The sequence below is a fragment of the Ixodes scapularis genome, unplaced genomic scaffold (genome assembly GCF_016920785.2).
Source record: "Ixodes scapularis isolate PalLabHiFi unplaced genomic scaffold, ASM1692078v2 PGA_scaffold9__187_contigs__length_104089568, whole genome shotgun sequence".
Taxonomy (NCBI): Eukaryota; Metazoa; Arthropoda; class Arachnida; order Ixodida; family Ixodidae; genus Ixodes; species Ixodes scapularis.
In genome coordinates, this window is record NW_024609884.1 from 87369059 (window position 1) to 87394311 (window position 25253).

Below are 25253 nucleotides of genomic sequence, written 5' to 3' on the forward strand. Positions count from 1 at the left end.
AACACAATTTTGTTTGCTATTTTCCTGTTTCTTAGACGACAAAAGTCCAACCTCCTTTTCCACCATATCGTTCGTCCAGTATTTAAAAAAAGGAGAATTTAATGTTAAACGACGAAAGAACGCAGTCAGAAAATCGAGCAGAAAAGTCTAAACAGGCTCACAAAAAATTACGGTGCGTGCACTTCAATGCGGAACACTCGGGTATCCAATGACCGAAAACTATGGAAAAGTGCCAGAGAATAGCGAAGTTTAGAATACGATTAAACACAAAAACTGCAATGCGCAGAGGGGCAATGAGTGAAGTGAATAGTGAAGCGTCACGCTCATTGCTCCTGCGCGGATCACATTTTTTCAGAAAATATTGTTGTACAGTCATGTTTTAGGCTATTTCCGTTCTTCGTTGTTGTTTTACGAGAAAGTGTGAGAAAAATACCAGTTTCTATCATTTTGTGGGGTCTAAACATTTAGTGGAAGCCGCCGTCGGTCGATTGGAAGAAGTGAGGCCTGGTTCACACTTACAGCTAATGCGCTGTCGCCGAAGCGGAATTGGCCGCGGCAATGCACAGGGGACGCTACGCCCGGCGGCCGAATTCTTGCAGATTCGCCCGCCGATTCGCAAGTGTGAACCAGGCCTGAGAGTACCCTTTCGGTGCTGATTTGCATATTTTGGTGAATGTTCAAAAGCGCAGCCCCTATTAGCGGCGAGATATTTTGGTGACGCCCTCGTATACAGTTTCCTCTCGTGACGTCATTACCTTACGGACAACAAGTTCGACGGTGTTTATAATTAGCATGGTGGAAGCTATTGCGCTCTGAAACCAACACTACCAACACCGACAAAAATGAAGTTCTTTCATTACTCTTATTTCTGTCGATGAGAAAACCTTTGCTGACGTCATAGTCACCATTCGGCCAATCGTAGAAGGCCGACCACAGCGACGCTTTTGATCGCGCACGTCGCCATCTTTCTGCCCTTGCAAAAACAAGTGTGATCGCGCAGGCACGCGCAACCAAAGCACTACCGAAGCCAGCGAGCTCGCGTTGAAGGCGGAGCGTCTGGTCTCAGCTTGGAACGGAGTAGCAAGCGCCCCTGGGACGTTGAAGCCCTCAGGTGCTTCAACGTCCCAGTATTCGGAGTCTAGAAAACAAACGTTCCGATTCAGCGCTGCTAACGAGCATGGTGGCCAGGATTGGCAGCAGGCGGGTTACATTAGGATACAAAGCCTCTGGGCAAATGCAAGTTGCCTGTACCGCCGAGACGCGCTACGCGGTGCGGTGCCACCACATCTGTGTCAAAACCAGTACTTCCCCTGCGCGGATCACATTTTTTTCAGAAAATATCGTTGTATAGTCATGTTTTAGGCTATTTCCGTTCTTCGTTGTCGTTTTACGAGAAAGTGGAAGAAAAAAATTCCAGTTTCTATCATTTTTTGGGGTCTAAACATTTAGTGGAAGCCGCCGTCGGTCGATAGAAAGAAGTGAGAGTACCCTTTCGGTGCCGATGTGCATATTTCGGTGAATGTTCAAAAGCGCAGCCCCTATTAGAGGCGAGATGTTCTGGTGGCGCCCTCCTATGGTTTCCTCTCGTGACGTCATTACCTTACGGACAACAAGTTCGACGGTGTTTATAATTAGCATGGTGGAAGCTATTGCGTAAGCAGGCGGGTTAAGCTAAGCAGGCGGGTTACATTAGGATACAAAGCCTCTAGGCAAATGCTAGTTGCCTGTACCGCCGAGACGCGCTACGCGGTGCGGTCCCTCCACATCTGTGTCAAAACCAGTACTTCCCCAGGAAGTGTATTTAACAAAACGAATGCTCCGCACAGGCCGCCGATTTGATCGAAGTCGAGGCTTGCGACATACCCATACAAAAATGGTCTATGGTTGTCTATGGAAATTTATATGGCTGTTTATCACCCCCTATGGCCCTCTATGGTCGGCCATAGAAATCCATAAAGACAGCTACAGCCAGCTATAGAAAAATCTATGGCCCTGTGTCTAAAGACTGGGAACCAATACATTTTCTTTACCCGCTTATAGACACAAGTCTAAAGGACACAAGTCTATGGACACAAGTCTAAAGACTGGGAACCAATAAATTGTCTTTAACCCTCTATAGAAAATTTTATGGCCCAGAGTCTAAAGACTGGGAACCAATAAAACTGCTTTAGACGCCTATAGAATATTATATGGCCCCATTTCTAAAGACAGCGAACCAAGAAATGTTTTTTACCCGCCTATAAAAAATCCTTTGGCCCCGAGTTTAAATACTGGAAACCAATTATTTGTCTTTACTCGTCTATAGACAAATTTATGGCCCCGAGTCTAAAGGCCAAGAACCAATACATTTTCTTTCCACGCCTATAGAAAATCACTACCGGCGCTTACTTTTTAGTAAAAACACTCGACGTTAGAAAATTAAATCAATACTAAATTTTTGTAATGGAGGTGACAAACCATGACCCAAGATATGTTCTCTGCTGTTGCAACGAGTCGTGAAAATTTGTAATATCGTTTGTTTGAAAAATCCATTAAAATATTTGTGCCACAATTAACATTAATTATTACCCCCCAAAAGTTAAAATAAATTACAATGGCGCCGAACACTGTAACCAAGCAATAGCTTGATTGCAATCTTCAGCACCAGTGTACTGCATGTCATCACTGCATTGTCAACGTGATTCATCAAACTTAATTATTAAAAAAGATAATCAATAAATTTTAGTTAATTAGCCTAATGATCTACATTTGCTTTTTTCAGGGTGTCGAATTAAGAGATGGAGGCTATTCCAAGAGACAATTCAAATAATGTATTAAGTACGAGTAATATTTGCTCCGCCTCTCCGTGTTTTTGAGACAAATGATGGGTCACCGGGAAAGTCGGATTCAAAAATTAGACTGCTATATATACAGCTAGTGCGAACATAGCATACGTTCGTACTAAATGTATAAATGGCAGTCCGGTGTTGCTGCGTTGTTTCTGTTCTGTGGGGTAGTGTTCTGCTTGTGTTGTGTGTATTCTGTGTGTTCAGAGATGTATGTATATCTACCATGTAGCGTTCACAAGTTTGGGGAACTTGAAGTAAATTTTTTTAGAGTTTGCTGGCTAAAGAGAGCCATAGGATAAGCCATAGAGGAGTCTTTAGCCAACCATTAGACAAGCTAAAGGGCGCTATGGCTGGACAGCGATAGGGCCATAGACAAAGCTAAAGAGCCCCATAAAGGCGACCATAAGAAATGCTAAAGACAGCCATAGAAAATTCTTTAGCTAATTGGGCCAAATAGCTAAAGCCGACCATACAAAGAATTTTCTATAGCCGACCATAGGACATTTTTGTATGGGTAGAGACCGACGTCGTTGGCCACAACATCGCACTCGCCTAGGGCGGACGATGCTGCCTGACGAGAATGTGCCGACTCTAGCTGTTGGAGACGGTGATGACACGCTTGAAGTTGTAGGTCAATAATCATTCTTAAAAAAAAAGAAAAAAAAAAAAAAAGAACGTCAAGAACGGCTTGGTTTTTGAACTCATTTTTGAAAAAGTTCCACGACTCACGTGCTCAACGCAAGCATGTAAACATTACCCACTTCGGCGATTAAAGAAGTCAACTAGATACGCTTTGAAACCAAGTGATTATGAGCATTACAAATATGCTTCAACAGTGCATATGCTGTCGCTTTTCTCTGTTGCTTCTTTTCTTTTTTGTTTTTTTTTAACGATGGGGATGTTTGTGTGTGTGTGTGTTTTTTGCATTTTTGTGCCATATTGAAGCTAAATAAGCGCAGGCGAGTGAACCCTAAAAAAAAAAAAAAAAAAAAACGGAGCAAAAAAACAAAAAAAACAACAACAAAAAAAAACGCTAAGCTGTTTGTTATTTTGTCGTCCGGTTTTCTCCGCATTGTAGGGTTCGTAAAGTCAAATCATTGCTATTTTGGAATTTTGTTGTGCTGCCCTGAAATTGTCGTCGAGTCCTTGACACTCAAAGGGTAGGGGAACTTTAGTTAAGCCGCCTGCATCCCCCGAAGCGAGGCCAGCGTCTTTCGAGGTCAGGATTTCGCGGCTTTTATGACGTCGGGAGCTAAGCCATTCGCACCTGCGAGCCTGAAGAAAGGCTTCGGTTACAAACGTGGCCGAGTTTGGAGAGGGCTGTTCGAAGAGCCGGAGCCGGAGATGTGTTTTTCACGCAGTCCACGGACAGCGTCGTCTTTTTCGTTTTGCTTCGGTATGTTGTGGGCATGCACCGCTCCTCGCCGTAGTGGATTGTCGAAACGAAACACACACACAAAAAAATACTGACATTGGAAAAGTGGAAGGGGTAAAGGCGCGTTCACACTCTTGCAACCGAGTACGACCGAGAAAGACTTCTTGGGACCGGATGCACTGAGCGGAGCTGGTCCTAAGAGATCGCAAGAGGCTTAAAAACCGGTTTGGTCTCTCTCGGTCGCACTCGGTTGCAAGAGTGTGAACGGGCCTTAAAGGGGGACAACCATGAAACTTCGGCGGTGTTCCGACCCTTCAAATCCCAACACCCCGTCCCCTGGCTACGCCGCTGGTGTGCAAATACGTTCGTGTTTTCCAAATAAAATTGAGCTGCCGGTAGCCGCTCTGAGTTTGCACTACTACTTCTTTCAGTTCGGTTGTTTTTTTTTTTTTTCTTGCGCTTCTAAGTATACGTTTGTTGCAGCTGACGTCACTTCCGGCTAAACTGTAGGTCAAAACCAACATTGTCGTCTACTATCAGTGCCTTGTCACCATGTTGGAGGCAAAAAATGTTCTTCTCCTGACACGAAGCGCAGTCCATAAACCCGTAGTTAGGGTACGAAGCTTTTCTATCAAGATCATAAGTCAACATAATAATCTAAAGCGAAAGTCCCATGCGTTTGGCCGCGACGGGAGGGCGATGCATAGACGCGGACATCGGCGGCCTCATTTGGAGGTCCCTATAAGCTCGTATCGCTGGCGACGCATATGCACGAAGGAGCAGCAAAAAACCACCTGTAAATTCTGCAGTTTCTTTTTTTTTTTTTTTTTTAATTAGCAGAAAAAACATTTGAATTGCGCGTTGACAAAATTAAGTAAAGGTAGGCTGTATCAACTCACTTATTAAAATATCCTTGCCCATCTCCCCCCCCCCCCCCCCCCCAAAAAAAAAAGGAGCGGCTAGGGAAAAAAAAACCTTCCCCGGAAAAAGAAAAACACAACAACAACAAAAATCTGCGCAACAGCGTCGAAAATGCGCCGACCCCATAGCGGCGCCATCTGTTGACAGCCCGTGATATCGCGAGAAGAAACTAACTCTAGCTACAGTTACTCTAGAGTTCGAGTGAGGGTTAAGGGAGAGTATCATCGAAAGAAGCGGTCGCGAAAGAGTAACTTGGAGGAAGAGAGGGTTAAAGTAGGGTAACTTAGGGCAGTTACTCTCCTTTGACACCTTTTTTTTTTAGAGTGCATTCCAATTTTTCAGAAGTAACCACGCTGTCTCAGTCGATAGTTCTAAGTGATTTTTTTAAACTTTAAATGGGAAAATGGGGCCCCTTTCCGGTTGTTTTCGCCATTCAGCCCCATGTATTCGTGGTCATCCTGGGCCACCATTTTCCCCCTGAAAGGTTTCAAACATCGCTTATAACTTTTTGAATAAAAAAACAGTTCGTTCTGAAATTTTGGCCTCTGATCCGAACCTCTCGCGCTACGTTTTGGTAGAGAGAGACATGGGCGTTTGGCAATGCGTAGTTTAGTTTTCGCGATTAAAAACACCCTACACTTTTTTCTCTCTTTTTTTTTTTCGGGGACTGTAGTATACGTGTTTACGTTAACTTATCGCAACTCGTAAAAAATAGCTCTAAGATGCTGCCAAGACCACCAGCATCCTGATTTCGGGGAATCATGTTTAATGTTGTTGCCGCAACGCCCTTAAGCCGCTGTAACTAATACATCGACAGCCTGCAGACACTTCTGAGGCGAGTGTTATGAACATTGGGCATACACAAAATGTCTTTACAAATGCTTGAATCATGTATGAAGCGAACATGCTTGATCATGCTTGAGGAGTGTACGCCGATAATTCTGTCAGTATGCCGGCAGCGAATCTGTGTGTGTGCAACGAATATGTAAAGACCCGTTCACACACTTGCGACTGCTTACGACCGGAGAGGCTAAAAACCGGTCTTCAAGCCTTTCATGATGGCTTACGATCGGTTCCGCAGCAGCGAAGCCGGTCGTATACGCCGTCACGAGAGGCTTAAACACCGGTCGTATCCAAGTCGGGCGTAGTCAAAGACAAGTATGTGAGTGGACCTTAAGATGGATGAGAAGTGTGACTGCGGCTCTAGGGGGTTCGCTTTGGTTAAAGCCGATTTACAGCTTTAAGCGTGTGAAAGTGTTTAGTGTGCTTGGAATTAATGAGAACGTTTCGAACCATTCAGAGACGTGATTCTGAACGAATCGGGAATGGCGACCTGTGCAAGGGAGCAGGGACTAGTGATTTGTAGAGCTTCTTTCAATGCTTCCTGGTGCAGTACTGCGAGCGATCGCCACGGCTGAGCGTGTGCTCTACGGAAGAGGTGGTGTACAGCAGCTACGTGGAGATGTCGTTCGCGACCAGCGGCAAGCTGGTCAACACGGCCCGCGTGCACTGCCTCTGCCCGCCAACGCACATCTTCGCCCAGAACCAGACCAAGTTCCACCAGTACAACAACGGCGTCACCTCCATGGCCGTCAGCTCACTCTGCAAGCCCGTAAGCTCTGGGGGATCTTCACCAGTTGGTCAAAAAAAAAGAGGGATTCAAGTCATTTCCAGTGAAAGTGTGCACGGTTTGTCGCTTTGTGATCATTTGACGATGGTTATGGTTAAGGGACGTTAGACACTCAGAGGAAATGAAATCATTGGGTCGGTCCCGCCCTGTCATCCTTTGGCCATGGCCGACACCCCGTACCGATGCTCTGTACTTGCTCGCTGAGCACGTGCAGGGTCAATCATCACTATCTAAAGAGCGCGTCCAGCTAACGACCGGACCCTCGCAATGCACTCTAAAAAAAGTTTGTGCGTCTACTTTCACGCACAACACTCGGAGAGCCAATCACCGCAACTTACGGAGGCAGCTCGGCGAATGACGATGCCGAAACATACGTTTAGACAAAAAAAAAAAAAAAAAACGCAGCCTGAGTTGTGACATTAAGCAATACAAAACGTCACGCTTCCATTGCTTAATGTCACAACTCAGACTGCGTTTTTTTGGTCTAAACCTATGTTTCGGCATCGTCATTCGCTGACCTGCCTCCGCAAGTTACGGTGATTTGCTCTCCGAGTGTTGTGCGGAAAAGAAGACGCACGAGCTTTTTTTTAGAGTGTGATTGGGTTCAAAAACGTCCAGTGCACAGAGACACTAGGCGGAACGTTTCGCCACGTGCTTTTGGCCCTGCGCTGATAACTGTTTTGAACCCGTTTTATATGAGCAGCCTCATTCGTTGGGCGCAGTCTGAAGGTATCAGTGATTGGACCTGAATGTGCTCAGTGGGGAGGTAACCGCATAATGAATTGCTAGAGCTTCCTCCTAATGTACCAGCGGCACCGCTCATAAAGTTCACATTCATGAATAATATAAGATATACGTAAGGAAATATGTCTCTTTCTTAAAAGCTTTCTTATTGATAGTGCCATTCATACTTGCCGTTTCAAGTTATAAAGATGATAAGATCCACAGGAGCCATAACTCATCACAACATGCGAAGCAACCATATTTGAATAGTGTAACAAACATCCAAGGGATTATCACTGCTTTTTTTAAGCTTCCTCACTAAAAGTAGCATTCATACATAACACCTGAAGGTATAAGGATTATGATTCTTATGAACCATAACCAAATATAAACGAGATTATCATATCCGAATAAGGTAACGGATATACCCCAACTAATAATACAGTAAAACTCTTGTTGGTGTGGGGAGGGGCGTCAGATGTTGAAAAAAGCTTTCCGCGACCGGTGGCTGATGCCTCCAATGGCGAGGCAGTTGCAATGGTGACGACTTGATGGGTTAACGTATTTCCATTTATTTACATTCCACGGGCAGACGAAACACGCCCGCGACCGGCCTTCGGGGTCTTTTTTTACCAAACTCCCCCGTACTACCGCCACGGGGCATCTTCCGTCCCCAAGGGATCAAACATTTCCCGCCAGCCAGGGGTGGCTTCGCGCTTGCCCTGCGCCGGACACACCAATATTACATCCTCTCCAGCTTCCCTGATTCCTGGGGGAAAGGGGGGGGGGGGGGAGGGGGGGGGGGGGGGGACATCAGCAGCGTTGGAGGGTGGCTAACTAAAACAAAGGACTGTGCAAAGAAAAAGTACCTGCAGGTCCTTAGAACTCTCATTTCAACATGCCGATTGAAGGTATCGCAATCATATGGATCATATGATGAAGCCATCATACCATACGAAAGAACCAAACACTCCAAAAAATTCGTCTTGAAAGGTTCTGCGACGCCCCGAGAACTTCTTCAGCTCGCGAAGAACGGTTTCGCCTCAAGCACTATCGTCCCCTGGCTCGGAAACTGCGTGATGCAGAACTCTTTCGCATCAAAAAAGGGGTTTAAAAAAACACCTTATGTGTTTTTCACAGAGAACCCTTTTAGAGGTGCTTAAAGGGACACTGACAGGGTATTTATGCTCACCAAGGTTTTTATTGGTACATGACATATGAGAGCCCAACTACCCAGAACACAATTTGCCGCCTCGAAATTCGGTTTCTTCCCGCCCGAAAGCCGCCGATCGAGAACTGGCCGTTTTGAGTCGCGCTCACTCCCTACTCCGTAGTCGCGGGCCGTTTTCTTTGGTTTAGACACGACCACCAAATTTAATCAAAGTCGTGGGTCATCGAAGGCACACATTCAATACTAAAAAAATAGACTAAATATAAGACATCCAGGTTTAAGTTGAAAATACGTTGATTTAAGAAGAAAGAAAGAAAAAAAGCTGCACAGTCACGTGACTTTTGGTAACTTTCTCCTTCTCCATATTCCTTCTTCCTCCCGAGTTCAGTTTCAATTTCGGTTTCCAACGCTGCGTTTTTTTTTTTTTTTTTTTTTTTTTTTAACTATACGTTATGTTTTACCAAAATATTGATTGGGTAGTCGTCTGGCACCATAATGAATCGCGTGGCAAAAAAAAAATAAATAAGACTATATTTGGGGGGGGGGGTGTCAGTGTCCTTTTATAAAACTTTTTAAGGTGCAATATACGGACAAGCCGGAGAATCCCTAAGAGTTCTTTTAGGACCAGATTTCTTTAGAGTGTATGACATAATGTATGCATGTTTTTGAGCTATAGTATGCCGATTAGGCCCAAGCGCACACTCTTCAACATAAATACGGCCTACTTCACCCTTGCTTTGCATTTGCACTTCACCCTTGCTTTGCTTTGCTATAACCAGGGTTCCGTGTTTTCGGATAAATCCGAAAAACTCCGAAATACACCCGCCGGTAAAATTTTCGTCAATTCTGATTTATCCGATAAACTCCGAATTTTTACGTGCCAATGCCTTGTCCCCCCCCCCCTCCCCCCCCCCTCCCCCCCCCCCCCCCCCCCCCAATAAACTAAATAAAAACGGTATTTTACAATTAACTTTGCTCAGCGCACAGGGTCAATGGTCCCGAGAAAATGCCACCACAGTTATCTTTCAAATCTCGGATCATTCGCAGAAGGGGTCTTATCGCTTATCTTGTTAATGTTCAGGACGACACGTCATTGTTCTTTCGGGTCACGACAAGAGCCTCTTTGTTGGTTTCCAGTTTGGGGCACACTATTTGTGTTTTAAGAGGAAGGAGAGGTTGTGTTCTCTAACAGTTAAAGCTATGGACCATAGAGATTGCATAAAATAGGAAGAGGGGCAGTTGAAACTTCCCTATTCTACCCTTTACCACTCCACCTCGCGCGGCCGCGGGGTAGCATGGAATAGGATGGGGTGAATACGTGCTTCCCAGCGACTACCTCTAGGAGTTTATTTCTAAGGTATCGACGTCTATCAAAGCCACACATGTGTGCAACTTTTGCCGTGGGACAAATTGGTATTGCTAATGGCATTGGCACCAACAGTAAATCCAGCTGAAGAAATATTAATCGATATAAGCGCGTTTTATTTTTCTTTATGTAGCAATGTTTACACCCGGATATTATTCATTTATTTTTTATGGGAAACACTGCGAAATTAAGCTCCGAATTTCGGAGATTTTGGAATCAAACAAAAATAAACTCCTATAAACTTCGAATTTTTGGGGAAAAAATAAACTCCGACAAGGCATCCCCCGAATTCAACGAAAAATGAACTCCGAAAACACGGAATCCTAGCTATGACTACCTGACTTGATATATATGGATCGCAGAGAATAACACACACTCAGAACAGCAAAAACAAAGTACCGGGCACCTTTTTCGCTCATCATGGTTTGTTTATAATATGCCTCGTCATAATCTACCTCCAACTTGCCCAACTCAAACCTTGTTCAGGTTATGTCGTATGTTAGGGTAAAAAAGAAAACCAGGTTCTTTTTTTTTTTCTATTTAAATCTGAACTACGCATTGCCGAAATCCCAGACTGCGCCAGAATGCCGTGTTAGTGGTTGGAATAAGATTAGGAAGTTGCATTACTTTGGGTTAACAGACTAGAACGTTCGAAATCCTAAACAGATATTTTTCTTCAAACTTTTTATTCGGGTTACTGTACATTTTTTTTTAACATTGGCACCTTATTCCAACCTCTAGTCACTAAAAGTTAAAAAAAAAAATACCTTTTTTTTTTTTTTGCGAAGTTTGTATTGGAATCTCGGACTCCGCAAGGATGTTGCACTACAGTCCAGTGCAACATTCTTGCCGAGTCTGAGTTTTCGGCAATACGTAGTTTAAAGCCGATCTAAACGAAACCGGATATCGGCTTGCGGGTTCCGAAACGCAGTCTTTGCGACTTCCGCTACCCGTTGAATGAGTAAATGTTGCTGTTAAGTTTGGACAGTTTGGAGAGCGAGGGGCCAACCGTAAGTGGAAGGTAATTGCGTGGTTTTTTTCTTCTCGCCCGCATTGCGCAGCCGAAAGGGGGGAAGTTTTCGAATACTTGTGGCGTGACCCTGAACTTGTCGAGACAGCACGGCAGCACACTAGCACAATGCGATGGGGTGGGGAGGATGAAGAGCGGTCCAAACTAAAGTCACTGGTTCCAGACAGGATTCCGGCGTGCGGTTAGACCGTATAGGAGGAACACGGAAATTGTTTATGACATCTGGGGCCGATTGCGGGCAGAAAGTGTGCATTGCGTTTGGACGAAGCACCAGTGCACCGACGGCTGGAGTGGCCGATGAAGTGATGTCACGGCGGTTTTCCAGGCGGCCATTCAAAATTTGTCAATCGCATACGGTCTAAAATTTGCATCATTACCCCGGCATGTAGCATATGACGATATTATACATCCCAGGTAGTAAAAGCTTTTTTCACAATTAACCACACATTGTCCCGCCCCTCGGCATCACATTACAAACAAATAACGAAATAATATACCAACTGACATTTAACGAAATGACAGAGAAATGCAAAGACTTCTTAAAAACATACACAGATGGTTAAAAAACGAAAGATTACGTGGGTTGTGTTTTTATTACAGAACTAGAAACACAACAGTTCAGACTTTCAAGACGTGTTTCTATTTCTACAGCAGGGGCCTATGCTGTCCTGGCTGCACTTAACTATGCAGAGCTTGAATAAAACAGTACAAAAAAAAAAAAAAAAAAACGAGACGCAAGAAGCAAGGAATGCGCAGACACAGCGCTGACTTTAAACTAAATGTTTATTCTAGCGAACTAGAAAACAAAACATATGTTAACCAATTCGCCTAATTTTCTGCTTGTAGAGCGTGGGTACTGTAACGAAATCGTTATCTCCTCAGACACGCAAAGTGTATTGCAGGCACAAATTGCTGTGCTACCACAATTCCACCCATTCATCATTGTGATAAGAAAACGTATTCCAGCACTTTAATTAAAAGGCACACACGTCTTTTTGTTAGGTACCGGGTCATGTACAAATTCCTGGTAGTAAAAAAGATGATGTTGCTGTGCTGCACGAAATGTTCAAGCACTTCAAACAGAGGTGAACCTTCCCTGGACAGACTTGAAAAACTTGCAAGACTTGCTATGCACAAACGGGAGGAATTTAAACCGCCGAAAATCGAAATGCCGAATTATCAGAATGCCGAAGTTCAGAGCATCGAATATTCAAAACCCCGAAAATTCGAAAAGCCGAAAATTCAAACACCGGAACTTTAAAATACCGAAACATCAAAATGCTGGTATTACGCTGGTATCACCTAGCTATACCAGGAGATACATTTTCTTGGCAATTTAATTAAAGTTAGGGGAGAGGTTGCGCCCGCCAATGCGCACGCGCTTTCGTCCTATTTTCTAATACCTATGAAATGTTATCCCCGAATATAGCTCCCCTTCGAATAACTCAAGTTTTAAGAAAAGAATATATTTCTGCATATCTTGTCGCATACCAGAGCAATTCTTTCTTTAATTAAAATATAGCAACCAACCAATTCCTAAACATGTAGGAGCCCTACGTTTCGAACTGACTTGATTCTTCGTCAGGGGCGACTGTGGCCGTTGAGGAGCGGCCACAGTAGCCATTGAAATTGAAGGTGAGCGCTGAGAAACGCCTAGTCTCTTTCGACGTAATCTCACTTTTCACAAGTGTGCCGGTTCCCCTGGCAGTTACAGCTGCCAGGACGACTCTCGAAAAAGACAAAGACCTGCACAACAGGACCACCCTTAGTGTGGAGGAACTGTGCCGCCTCCTTGAGTTTTCTGCCTTAGCAACACCTACTTTAGCATCAAGGGAGAACATTTTAAATAGGCCAGCGGAACCGCCACGGGCGCATCTGTCTCCGTTACCACGGCTAACCTGTGCATGGAAGCCATTGAGGAAGAGGCCCTGCAGTCATTCGCTACTGCGCCCAAAATATTTGTGCGGTATGTAGACGACTGCTTTTGCATCCTTCAAAAAGCTGAAGTGGACAGGCTCCTCTCACACCTCAACTTCATCGAACCGGCTATCCAATTCACAGCGGAATTTGAAAACGACAATTCCTTGCCTTTTCTCCACGTGCTCGTGAGAAGAGAAAAGGAAGACTTGAAGTTTTCAGTTTACAGGAAGGCCACGCATGCTGGACGTTATCTCCAGTTTGATTCCAATCACCCAGACTGTCACAAAGCACCGGTGGTTAGGACACTGCTGTCTAGGGCGAAGACTATATGCTCTTCTGAGGCTGACAGAAGAAAGGAGGAGAAAACCGTCTGTGCTGATCACAAAAAGAACGGATACACGAGCACCTTTATCCAACGCGTTGCTCGTCGTCAGGCTCGAGATCACAGACACCAGCAACCACAAGCCTGTACGCAGCCACGCTCAACCTCGCGCATCTGCGTACCCTACATCAAAGGAACAAGCGAGGCGCTTGCACGCCTGCTAGCTATAAAAGGAATCAGCGTGGCCCACAAGCCGATGTGCACGCTTGGGTTACTCATGCCCCGCCCAAAAGATCGCCCTCCGAAAGAAAAACGCAGGGCGTGGTTTATAAGATCCCTCGCGCAGATTGTCCACCCACTTACATCGGCGAGACAAAGAACTTTAATGAAAGAATACGCCAACACAAAAACGACGTTCGCAAGCTCGACCACGAGCGCAGCGCAGTCGCTGAGCACTGCGAAGTCAAAGACCACCAGATTGATTTCGACAACACCAGCATTATCGCAATAACACGTGCACACTCAATGGAAAAATTAATGGAAACAGAAAAATAAACCTCAGACTCACCCCTGGCATTTTCCAGAATACTTAACACGACGTGAGCATGTACTCCTGGCCCCTCTAAAGCATTGGTTTTACCTTACTCAGAGTTACCTCCTGGATAAATCTCACTCCACCCCCTCCCAGGAATATGATAACTGGTACACTATACTCACCACTCTACACCTCTTCATTAGCCCAACGTACCCATCCATGTTGGACACGTTATCGAACTCACTCAAACGAGACCGCATCCCTTTTCATCCGGCATGCATTTTATCAGATAGCCCTTAACTCTCTTACCGTCAACTATTGACATGTCTGTCTAGATACGGCCTAACCTCCTAAATATAACAGCTATGATAATAGCCACGACTAGTTTTGACATTTAGAACATACACTACCAAATACTGGCTTTCTTTGACCCAATGGTAGCCCTTGCGTCAATAAACAGCAAATCATCCAACAAACGGACGCTCCGTGTCGCCTTCCGGTTCCACGCGTGCAATCTATCTTCCAGAGCAGCTCAGTGTGCGCCAGAGCAGCTCAGTGTGCGGATAAGGAAGAAAGTCTCTCAGTGCCCTGTTTCTTGTGCCTCTTGTTCCGTCCAGCTTTACAAGCTCATTCAGCGAGAGAAAAAGACGCCGGACACGTTATCACGACGGCACCGTGACCGTGCCCATAATTTTGTCAACGCCGGCGGATGTTGGCTTCGCGTTCGTCGTTTTCGTGTACGTGTTTGTGTGGTGCACCTCCTGGGTTGAGTTAAACTACCGTAGATCTCAGGAATTTGCCCAGCGGCATTGTGAGTACCTCGAAAGATATATATTTTTAGCGACAAAGAATTTGCTTTTGTTTCCAGCTGATTGCGCCCGGGTGTGAGTACACGTTGGTTCTTATCGTCTTACTGAGTTACAACATGCGTGTAAAACGCAATTTCTAAAAAAAAACTTCCAATTCTGTTTTAAACCGAATTTTCGGTCTATGATTCACACTCATTTGGACGTCTAAAGGGTTGAAGGGCAGAAGGGGTCTGAAAGTCTGGAGGAGCTCAAAGCTCAAGGGCTGAACGGGTTTTAAATGCTGAGGGCTTTATTGGGATGAAGGGGTTTGAAAGGCTGAGGGGTTTGATGGGCTGAAGAGGTTTGAAGGGCTGAGAGGGTTCCATCGCAGATCAGGGCTGAAGGGTTATATTCAATAGGCCCTAGCCCGTACTTTAATCCGCCCCTATGTCTAATGCAAATGAGCGGAGTGGAATTTATTTTCCCTAGTAAAGTATTTGCTACACTGAATCGCTCGCGTAGGGCGGGCAGAATAGTGGTAAGGGGACAAACGTGGCAATCCATACTAAGGGTAAGTCTCGGGGGTAAGGTAAAGAAGGATTAGAAAATGAAAGTACAAGCAAATACTTTATTTTGAGAATGCATTCTGCTTCGCTCATTTCCAATAGACAGCGCGTCTTTAGCACCAAATCCTCCCTCAACGGCTTGGGAACCCCCCCCCCGGGCCGAGAGAACGCATGGCATCGCGCTGTCGACGCTGTCGCGCTTTCGCCCTTCGCAGGGGAAAAGGGCAGCCGCCGATGCACCGCGATAACAGATTTTCCAAGACAGCAAAGGCGGCTTACTCCGCCGTTTCGACGGGTTTCCTCAACGATAGTACCGGCAGCCACCCCTTCCAGTTCAAAGGGGAAAACCCCGAGGCAGCGCGTCCAGCCGTTTAAACAACGGAAAAGCTGTCGGCGCCAAGACCATTAAATATTCACGGAGTTAGATGTATTTTCTAGTAAAGTATTTGATACAAGCATACCAGGAAGCTTTTGTGGGAGAAATTGAGGCTAAGAACATGTTGTGTATAGTTGCGTAGATGGACAAAACCTGGGTGTTGTGCGCGCTGGACTTAACGACGTTCTTCAGGGAAGAGAGCAATACCTGGGAACGGAAATTGAAACTGGGGTGAGAAAGCTGAGAGAAAGAACGCAGAGGTCGCACATAGTTATGTGCCGAGATCTATGGACAGATGATACGACTAGAGAGGAGCGCGGTGCAAGCAAGTCCAGTAAGGGGCTGAAATGGTAGCCATGGGTTATGGCATCAACAGGGAGGTGTTTCAGCAAGCTCTTGCCCATCTACTTGTTGGGGATGGTATCCATTACCTTGAGCATACCGGAACGAGGGTGGGTCCAAAGATTGAATGCAGGTTTGCGCCTTTTTTTAAGTCTACGGAAGAGCCCGAAGAACGAAGCCTAGGAGGCTAGGCTGGGAGCGTAGCTGAAAGAGAACTGGAAAACAAAAACGCAAAGGACAAACAAGCATAAGCATACAAATATGCAAGGTGATAATAGAAGTAGGATAAAATGGGAAGAAATAGAACAACATTTTCACCAGGAAAGTACGAGTTTGTTTGGCTTTGTAGAAACCTATTTTCAAGGTGCGACGCAGCCTCCAATTGATTATGTGTGGGAGTATGTAATAGAAAAGGTGGACAAAGAAAGGGTGGTGGAATTGAAGCCCTTTTTAAAATAACGGACAGTTCGGGCATATTAAAATATTAGGGGATAAATGCACAGAACGTGTCATCCTGGGTTTTCTTTTCATGCGGACGGAGTGTAATGCTGAGGAATACAACATAGAAATTATGGACTCTATATCACGAGATATCAGAAAGCTGGTGGAAACCATGATAGTATATTAGTGGACATGAACGCTCATCTGGAGGATTTTGATGGATACATGGACACGACACAAAACATGTTTTTGGATTTTTGAGACGCGCGTCACTTAGTGCTGTTTAGCAACAAAGCGAAATGCGAAGGACTCGCAAATTACATGAGGGTAAGGTAACCTACTGTCCACCAGAGACTTTGTATCACAGAAACAAAAAATTTTCCGCTACTTCCTACATGCATGAAATACAGTATTTTATTTGTGATGGTTTAAAATTGTTTAGAATACATTAAACCGTCGTTTCGGGGTGTGAAGAACTTTTATTTTCATTATTTTCCCTCTATAATGAGTGGGAAACTGGATGCATATAGGTCCCGTGACGTCAATTTTTCTGCTAGATTTAGTGGGAAAATTGAATTGATGTATATCATAGATGAGAAATAAAACATCGCAAAGGTCAAGATATCTTCATCAAGATCATGGATGTCACGTGTCGTCAGGTCACGTGAAGTGAATTTTTCGGCTAAATTCAGGGGAAAACAACAATGGTATATAGGTCCACACGTCAAGTCATGTGACATCGAAATTTCCGCTAAATCTAGCGGGACAAATGAATTGGCGTATGGGTCACGTGACGTTATTTTTTTTCTAAATTTAGCGGGGAAATTGGCGTATATAAGTCACGTGACATCAGTTTCCCCGCCGACTTTGGCGGAAAAAGACTCCGCGCTTGGGATCATCGGAGACTGCAGCGCGAGGGGTGGTGCAACAGAAGAGGTAGAATGGAGCATGGTGGCTGCCTTGATCACTTCCCGGGTCTCCTACGGCGCGCACTACAACAGCCTCAACGCGACACAGTGGAAAAAGCTGGAGGTCCTAAATCGTCATGCGATGAGGGCAATCACCGGCTTGCCCATGTTCACTCAATATAACCCGACTCGAAGAGTGGGCGCAACTTAAAGGAGCTGTGCAACGATATTCAATTGGAATGTTTTTCTCTCTACACGAGCTTACTGGCACACCTGGGACTCAAGGACACTCACACGCAACGCCACTGGCCAAGAAACTCCTTTGTTGCGGTGCAATTTCAAGGACAAAAGCGATCAGTTTCATTCAATCTCTCCTTTGCAAAAATTGATGACGTAACTCGGGGATCGCAGAACACCCAAGTGACGATATTTGAATGCGGTTCATAGATTGGAACCGAGCATTGCGTGGGCACTCGACTTGGGCTCGTGACAATTGCTAGTTCGAGAACCATTCGGGTTGTGACCCGTGTCCAATCGCTGCAACGACGACAACAGCCGATCCATAACAATGTCTGGAACTCAGCGCGTGTCCTGCGCTTTGCCAACCCCAGCGCGCGGCTATGATCAACACTGGCGGCATATAATCGGCTGTAGATCACGTGGCCGCTTGTTCTGGCTGTGAGTTGAGGGGGTGAACGCTGCTCGTTTTTCTTGAATTTTTTTCCTGGGACTTCTATTGCGTGGGGTGAAAAACGAACGCGTGTTTCATAGGTGATTAACGAAAGGGATCCGTTTTAAGCGGTATCTGCGCAAAGTACAAAAATTGTTGCATAGCTCCTTTAATACGTTCCACGACACAGTCAAGGTCCGTGCTGTGCAACACGAGGAAGGACTGAATCATTCAATACAAGGAAGACAAATATTATGACTATTAGGAAAGGACATTACTTCTTTGCCAGAACTGACGCGAGCTCTTCCCCTCTTGGGTAGATGCAGCCGACATCAGCGAAAGGAAACCTCTAACATCACTGAAAGGAGATGGCAAGAAGAACTCTTGAGCAGCGCATGCTCACAAGAAAATGGTTAAATACTGGAAAGACTCTAGTGATTTCCTGGGGGCACACACCTACTACGCAAAAGAAGAGGCTCCTGCTCCTCTTGAAGCGGCTGCAGTCTGCATTCCGGCACTTGGCATTGCCGCGAGGGAGTCCCTCCCAGGAAGCAAAACTATTAAAGGGGGAGAGTTGGAGGACATTCGCCTGGCCCTAGCTTACCTCCTACAACAGCGACACGGAATCAGATCTAAACAGATCAAAATCTTTACTGACAACAAAGATGCAGTACAGGAATGCAAGAATTAAGAAGATGGCTGCTGAGCTCCGCAAGCAAGGCACCAAAGTCAAGATTTGGTGGATACCGGGCCACGCTGAAATCCTCAGAAATGAAGACGCCCATCAGCTGGCTTACGAGTCCCTCTCATTATTCCTCGAGTAGGCTGGTTCGAATCCACTACAATACGACCACGGATGCGCTGCTTCACCTCCTCGGAGCACCATATCCCAGGATCGTAAAGAATACGATCCCAAAGAGGAGCGTCCAAAAATTAAGAACCTTTACAAAAACACGCTGGGAAAAAGACTACCCCTCAAGCCCTACTCCGTGCCTCAGGGACTCGGGCGTAAGGACAAGACCATCCTCACTCGCATCATAGCTGGAGCCGCTCGCCCTCCGGCCAGAATGGCCAAGTGGAACGGAGGTGAAAGATTCAGCACATGCATCTAATGTTCACCCAAAAACCCGCGGACATCACCACCTTTTGTAGAACTGCCCTTACTGCAAGGAGGCCAGGGACAATTTTTGACGCACCCAAGCCAATCTTTGTACGACTGGCTCCACCAACCAGAACCACCAGGCAGGGAAGAGGCCTTGCGGAGTCTCCTGGGGTTTCATCTATGAGACGAAGCTAGACGTCTTCATCTAGCCAACACCGCCTAGAAGACCCATAGTGCTGACATTTATGCGTCACCAGCGTTGGCCAACGCTGGACACAGAATCTGGAAACGAGGGCTTCGTCAGCGCTCGGCTTTGAGTCAAGTTTGAGCGGAACGGCGACGCAGTCGCCGAGTCCAATCTGTTCCCAGCGCCGGCCTTCGCTGGTGACGACACCTCTATCAGCACTACGGTTTAGTCATCTAGGAGGTGTTGATCTAACCCTTTTCCTAGTGTCGTGCCAAGTGCGTCCAGGTCAATCAAACCACCGGCGCCATCCTCTAACTCCCTCCACTGTTTGTGGCAAATAAACGCTTTCTGGATCTGAATCTTGCGAAAAATCTTAAGTGGTGTATAGGCGGCGTGCGCGAAGCAGGATCCACTTCTCTAGCTATCATCGTCATCGTTTGTGACGTCGCGGATAGGACAGACCGCGCAGATCTTGGACCCCTCGGCTCGTCAGCTCGCTTAGCGCTGTTTGGGTAACCGCGGCAATACCTGTTTCACGCGTTGTGTTTATTTGGTGAAGTGATGTTTGTAGTAGGACATTTTACCAAAGCTTGAAAACGTGGCACGCGTAGTAGTGGTGCGAAACTATCGATACTTTCGATAGTGGAAGCCAAGTCTAACTATTGATATTGAAAGAAACTATCAATAGTGCTATCAACAGTCGACTATCATAAAACTATCTATAGTATTATCCATAATCGACTCGTAAAATTATCGATAGTACTATCGATAGTATATCGATTGTCGACTATCGCGATACTATCGATAGTATACACCAACTCAACTCTGTCACGTCACACCGCGGTGATGGCGCGTCGGGAGCATTTCCGGTCTCAGGCTGTGGGCGGAAGTCACCATGCGGGACGTGCATTCCAGTGTTGTTTAGAAGAAACCAGACTAAAACATGTCTTCATGTCAAAATGCCGCAACTGGGGCTGTACTAAAAGAGCCGGGAAAGGTGTGAAGATCAGTTTTCATATGTGTTGTGCCTGCTCGTTTCGTCCGAGAACGTGGATACGTGCCATGAAAAGGGAAAACCTGACACCGTCAGACAGCGATTGCTTGTGCGGGAAGCACTTTGGGTTGAATTGACGGATACTCGTGGTCGTCAGATTTATTTGCTTTGTTCCCAAATGAACTCGGGAAAACCGTCAAGTTGTCCGGACCACCCGCAGACCACCTTCAGTGCGTCTTGACGTTCAAACAGCCGTATGCTCGTTCAAACTGTCGTCTCCTTGTTGAAACTCGTTCAAAGTGTCGTCTCCTCAATCAAACCACAGCGGCCAGTAGACCAAACGTTACGATAGGAAGTAAGTGCAGGCCTCAAAAGACTTTGAAGTTTAAAGGTTGTTTGGGGTAAGTAGGCTCAGTGTAAACAGTAGATACAATAAGATGTTGATCATTGTTTTCAGTGGCCGTCACCGACTTGTTACCGTGTACCTGATTTACTTGGTCTGACTGTGCTTGTGATTTTCAGTATCGATGTCGAGTATCGCAGCTACCCTCCATGCTTTTGCAGCCCGAGCAACGTCGCGGCTGAAAACACTGAGCAGAATCTCATCATGTGAATCTGGCTCTATAGCGTCCATTCTGAGGCGTTCACACGGTATGAATCGCCGGACGTCACATTATTTACACGACATTTTCCGGTGTAACGAGCTTCGTTAATTTCGCTCAGGCCATTAAAGTGGTAAGACATTTCTGAAGGAGTAGAATCAACAATTCCAATGTGAAAAATAGCACGGGACACACACCGACACCGACAACATCACATCTGCATGTGGTTTGTTGATATGGGACGCGGCAATTCTTGCCCACACTTCATCGCGCATGCGCGCCGCTGGTGGCGTGTCACTGGGGGCGCTCCAGTTTGTTTGTAAGCATGAGTTGCGACAAGAGAGAAAATGGGAAAATGCTACCGCCGCTTTCCTTCTTGCTGAGTACTTAGGAGCGAGCGGAAGACCCGGATGGACGCCTTGGGCGCGAGTGTTGCTCCAAATTCGGTCGTTTTCTTCGCGAATTCTTCTATTTCTTTTGCTTCCAGATTTATTTAGAGCTAGCGAATTCAATGACGACAATCCCCTGGTCATCAGGACACCATTGTGCGGTAGGCTGCACGAATAACAACCGAAATCGCAGAGTATTATGGGAGGACACCTGTATCCTGCACGGGATCGGACAAGGCAACTGGGGCTGCATTGCCTTCAAACTCCGTCGCTTTCCAAATGATCAAAACCTTCGGCGGCAGTGAGTTGCGTCCGTAAGCAGAAAAGACGTTTCCCAACCGCCATTCTCTCGAGTATGCTCTGAACATTTCGGGAATAGAGCGCGCACCCAGCTTACCACCCTACCGTCGATGAACATAGGCTACGCTCGCAAGGTGGGTGCAAGTTTTCTCGTGAGAATTGCTGTTTCAGCTTGTAACTTTTCGCAACTTAATTTATATTAATGTGGTGACATTCACTCGATTTTGTCATCTACAACGCTTAGTTGAAGGCTCATTTGCGCGCCGCCGGGTGTGGATTGAAGTTCTCGAAAAGTTAGTTCAATCTGTTTTGTTTAATCGCGATCTTCTGCACGATAGCAGAGAGCCCTGAAGGACCCAGTAACCACGCGAGTGGGTTTTTTATTTCGCAAATTAGTGCATAGCGTAGCCGGAAAGAAAACTTCAATTTCAATTTCTGGAACCTGCTCATGCATCGATTTTGAATCGTTGAGTCATTGATCGACTCGCTCCGGCATTAGGCCAACCTCGGCTTCGGTGTTTCAGTTCTAGACGAAGGACCCGCTCGTCGACACAGGATTCCCAATTAAAACCTTTATAAACATCTGCAAGCCGGAGTGAGCTGCCTTTGATCGTTCCCTGCACTGCTCTTATTTCGCGCTTTCTTGTTTACATCATATTTCACAGTTGTAAACAACACGAAACACAAAAAATTATATATATATATATATATATATTATATATGTGTGTGTGTGTGTGTGTGTGTATATATATTACTTGTGTGCTGCATCTATAACGAGTAGAAACATGACGGGAAATTCAATCGCGGTAAACTGATACAATATTTTGAGTACTCACTTCCGATTTCTACCGGTGGCCCTCAAATTACAAATTACTTTCGAATGTTAGTGGTAAGTTTGCTTGTAAACAAACGTTCCTGCACAAAAAAAGATGTATTGGAAGATCAACTGATGTTTGCAAAGGGAAGGAAGCACGTGGCGTAGGCAAGGGGGCGGGAGAGAGGGTAGTAGTTTGAGCGGTCAGAAACTCCCTAAAATTTTCAAAAGCCCCCCACTGTAACAACCCTCCTATGAGGCGCAGAGAACGGACATACACATCGCAAATGAAACCGAGTAACTGCGGGATTAGCGCCGAAGACTGGCGTTTCTTTGTGTCCCGAAGCTCAAGGATACTTGACCCATTTGAAGAGAGGGCTGGTCCCCGCTTCTTCTTTTCAACGTTGGAACTCTTGCCCACTACAGGATGTGTACACACTGCATCCTCACTCAAGGGAGGTAACAAAATGCAGCACCCACTCTGAAGCTCATCTGGTGCTGTCTTTCGAGACGTCATCTGGTCATTTCTTTGTGTGAAGTACTGGTGGCTATGAGATCGATAAAAATAAGTGCATTTTAAGTTGATTGTGTTAAATAGTTCGTCAGCGAGAATAAAACAGTTACTCTGTGGCGACTTATATTATTTACCGCCATTTCTGAAAAAAAAAATACTGATGCACCACCGATTTTGCCGCCCTTTCCGAAAAAAAGTAATGCACCTCCGATTTCCCCTGGAGCAATTGATACCAGTTTAAAATAAAAACGCTCTATAGGGGATGAATGGGCATTCTAAAAGATTGCGTTAAAAAGTGCTTCTACTTTGCTTCGAGAGTACACTGTATTTATAGTACTTTACTTCAAGTACATTGCACCCGGTGTACTCACTACTTTACTTGAAGTACATAACTTCTCATCTAATTACTTTGCACTTCCAAGTAGTTTTTAGACGTACTTTACGCACCACTGCAAACAGGCAAACACTGTCTGCAAAATCAAGCTCAGGAGTTCTGAACCTCAAAAGAAAAATTATACATCCGCAGTACATCATTGACGAAAAAAAAAAGAAGTACAAAACAATTAGGCATGCAGAAGCAGAACCGCCAGCTATTCAAGCATTTCTGTGAAAACACAAGCAGCTTTTTATTCAGCTAGCAAAATTTCGCTAACGGATTAAAACCTATGTACTTCCTTGTTAGCATAAAAATATAAAAGTAACTTCAAAAGTAATTCACTACTTTTTACGGTAATTAGTAATTTACTGAATAACTTTCCATTTGAGTAATCTCCGCTCAAATTACTTTTAAGGCTAATACTCAGTAACTTAACGTAATTACTTTTTAGTAACTTGTACCAGTTTGTGCATTAGTAAGGCATCATTAATACATATCTTCAATTCTCTCTTCATATTTTATTTTCAATTTACAACTAAAAGTTTTCGGAACAGTGGGACAAACAAGCTTTATTATTTTCCTCTGCTATGACAAACAATATTTTCCATAACTACTGCAGACAAACCTTTTGCAACAGTCTCTTCACTACGCAAGCACGGAGAAATTAAAAATTATACCAAGTACAACAATCCTCAAAACCTCAAAAAGAGTCATACAGTAAACTATAGTTAAGCTTCCACTTTTCAATCTCTTGTCAGTATAACAATTTCTTTTAGTCAGTCCCTGCCTGGGGACGTTGTGCACGCGCTGACTCGAAAATAAATTTTCTAAAGAATTTCAGTGTTGAAATGGTAAAAACACAGGCGAGCTGATGATGGACTTTCATAGCAATCGGAGACATGGAACGATAAAAAAACGGACAAAAAATAAAATTTGTCCGTTTTTTTATCGCTGCGTGTCTCCGGTCACTATGGAAGAATTTCAGAGTATCCGTCAGCATTTCGCTAAGAAATGCAGTTGAAGATGTTCAGCTTTCTGTACATGGCTTGCATTGACGTCACGTCTGCCGCCATTGCTCCGTACCATGCACCTGTGCCCGTAAATTCTGCAGCGTACATTTGGCACCATCTAATCTGTTCTTAATCTTGCCAAGAAGAGCAAATTCTATTTTTGCGAAATGTATGCTGCACAAAGTACGGGCAGAGGAGCATGGTACGGAGCAATGGCGGCTGATACCGTGCCATATGACGTCACATGCAAGGCATGTATAGTCTTTTCAGGTCATCGTCCCGTTAGTTTGATGGACAAATATATCTTGCACTGACTTCACGTGAGCGGCCATTGCGGTGGCCATGCTGCTGAGTGCGTACCTTCTGCGGGAAACATTGTGTATCGGTGAATTTGTTCTTCTCGGCATGAACAGTGCCCACAAACTTAGTGTGATGACGTCACGTGCAAACACGCATAAGGTTGGCAACAAGGTATCCACGGCCAGGGTTCTCACGTTGGGGTATAACTAGGCCATTTGGGCTACTTCTTTTGTAGCTGGAGGGAAAATCTCATGGTTGGTTCTTTTAGGGCAACTGAAAACCAGAGATTCAACCAATTTCAAGCCATTTGGTTTCTAAGCCTTAAACGTTGTATTTTTCAGCTAGGTAGGAAACAAAGATCAATTTAGGAGAGTAAGAAAGGAAACTATCCGAATCATAAGCGTGAAAACACCTCAACCCCCCCCCCCCCCCCAAAAAAAAAAAAAAAAAAAAAAAAAGATCCTGGCTACATTTCAAAAATATCTTGAAGCATAGATTTCACATTATCGAATTTGTTTTTCTCGGTGCTGGTCGCGGGGACACAATCGTTTTTACCTGAAGTACTACCGTCGAAGGTTTTGGGCGAGTTGTAATATCCCAGTGACGTACCTGTGTTCCCTCCGCCACATGGTTCTCAAAATTAGTAATGTTTACTCTCTTTTTTTAATACATGTTATTAGATTGTTTCAAATACATTGTATAAAGCTTTTTTTAGCCTATTTGGGTTATTTTATAGCCCGACATTTGGCGACT

The 25253-nt window shown here is 45.1% G+C and overlaps 1 protein-coding gene across 1 annotated transcript in view; it reads left to right on the forward strand.

The window, feature by feature from the left end:
* The window catches only part of LOC121047744 (U-scoloptoxin(11)-Sm5a-like), a 190865-nt gene that overhangs the window by 164778 nt on the left and 834 nt on the right, over nt 1-25253 (forward strand). The window contains exon 4 of the mRNA XM_042287275.1: nt 6518-6736. Within this exon, the coding sequence (XP_042143209.1) occupies nt 6518-6736 (219 nt within the window). The remainder of the gene's footprint in view (nt 1-6517; nt 6737-25253) is intronic.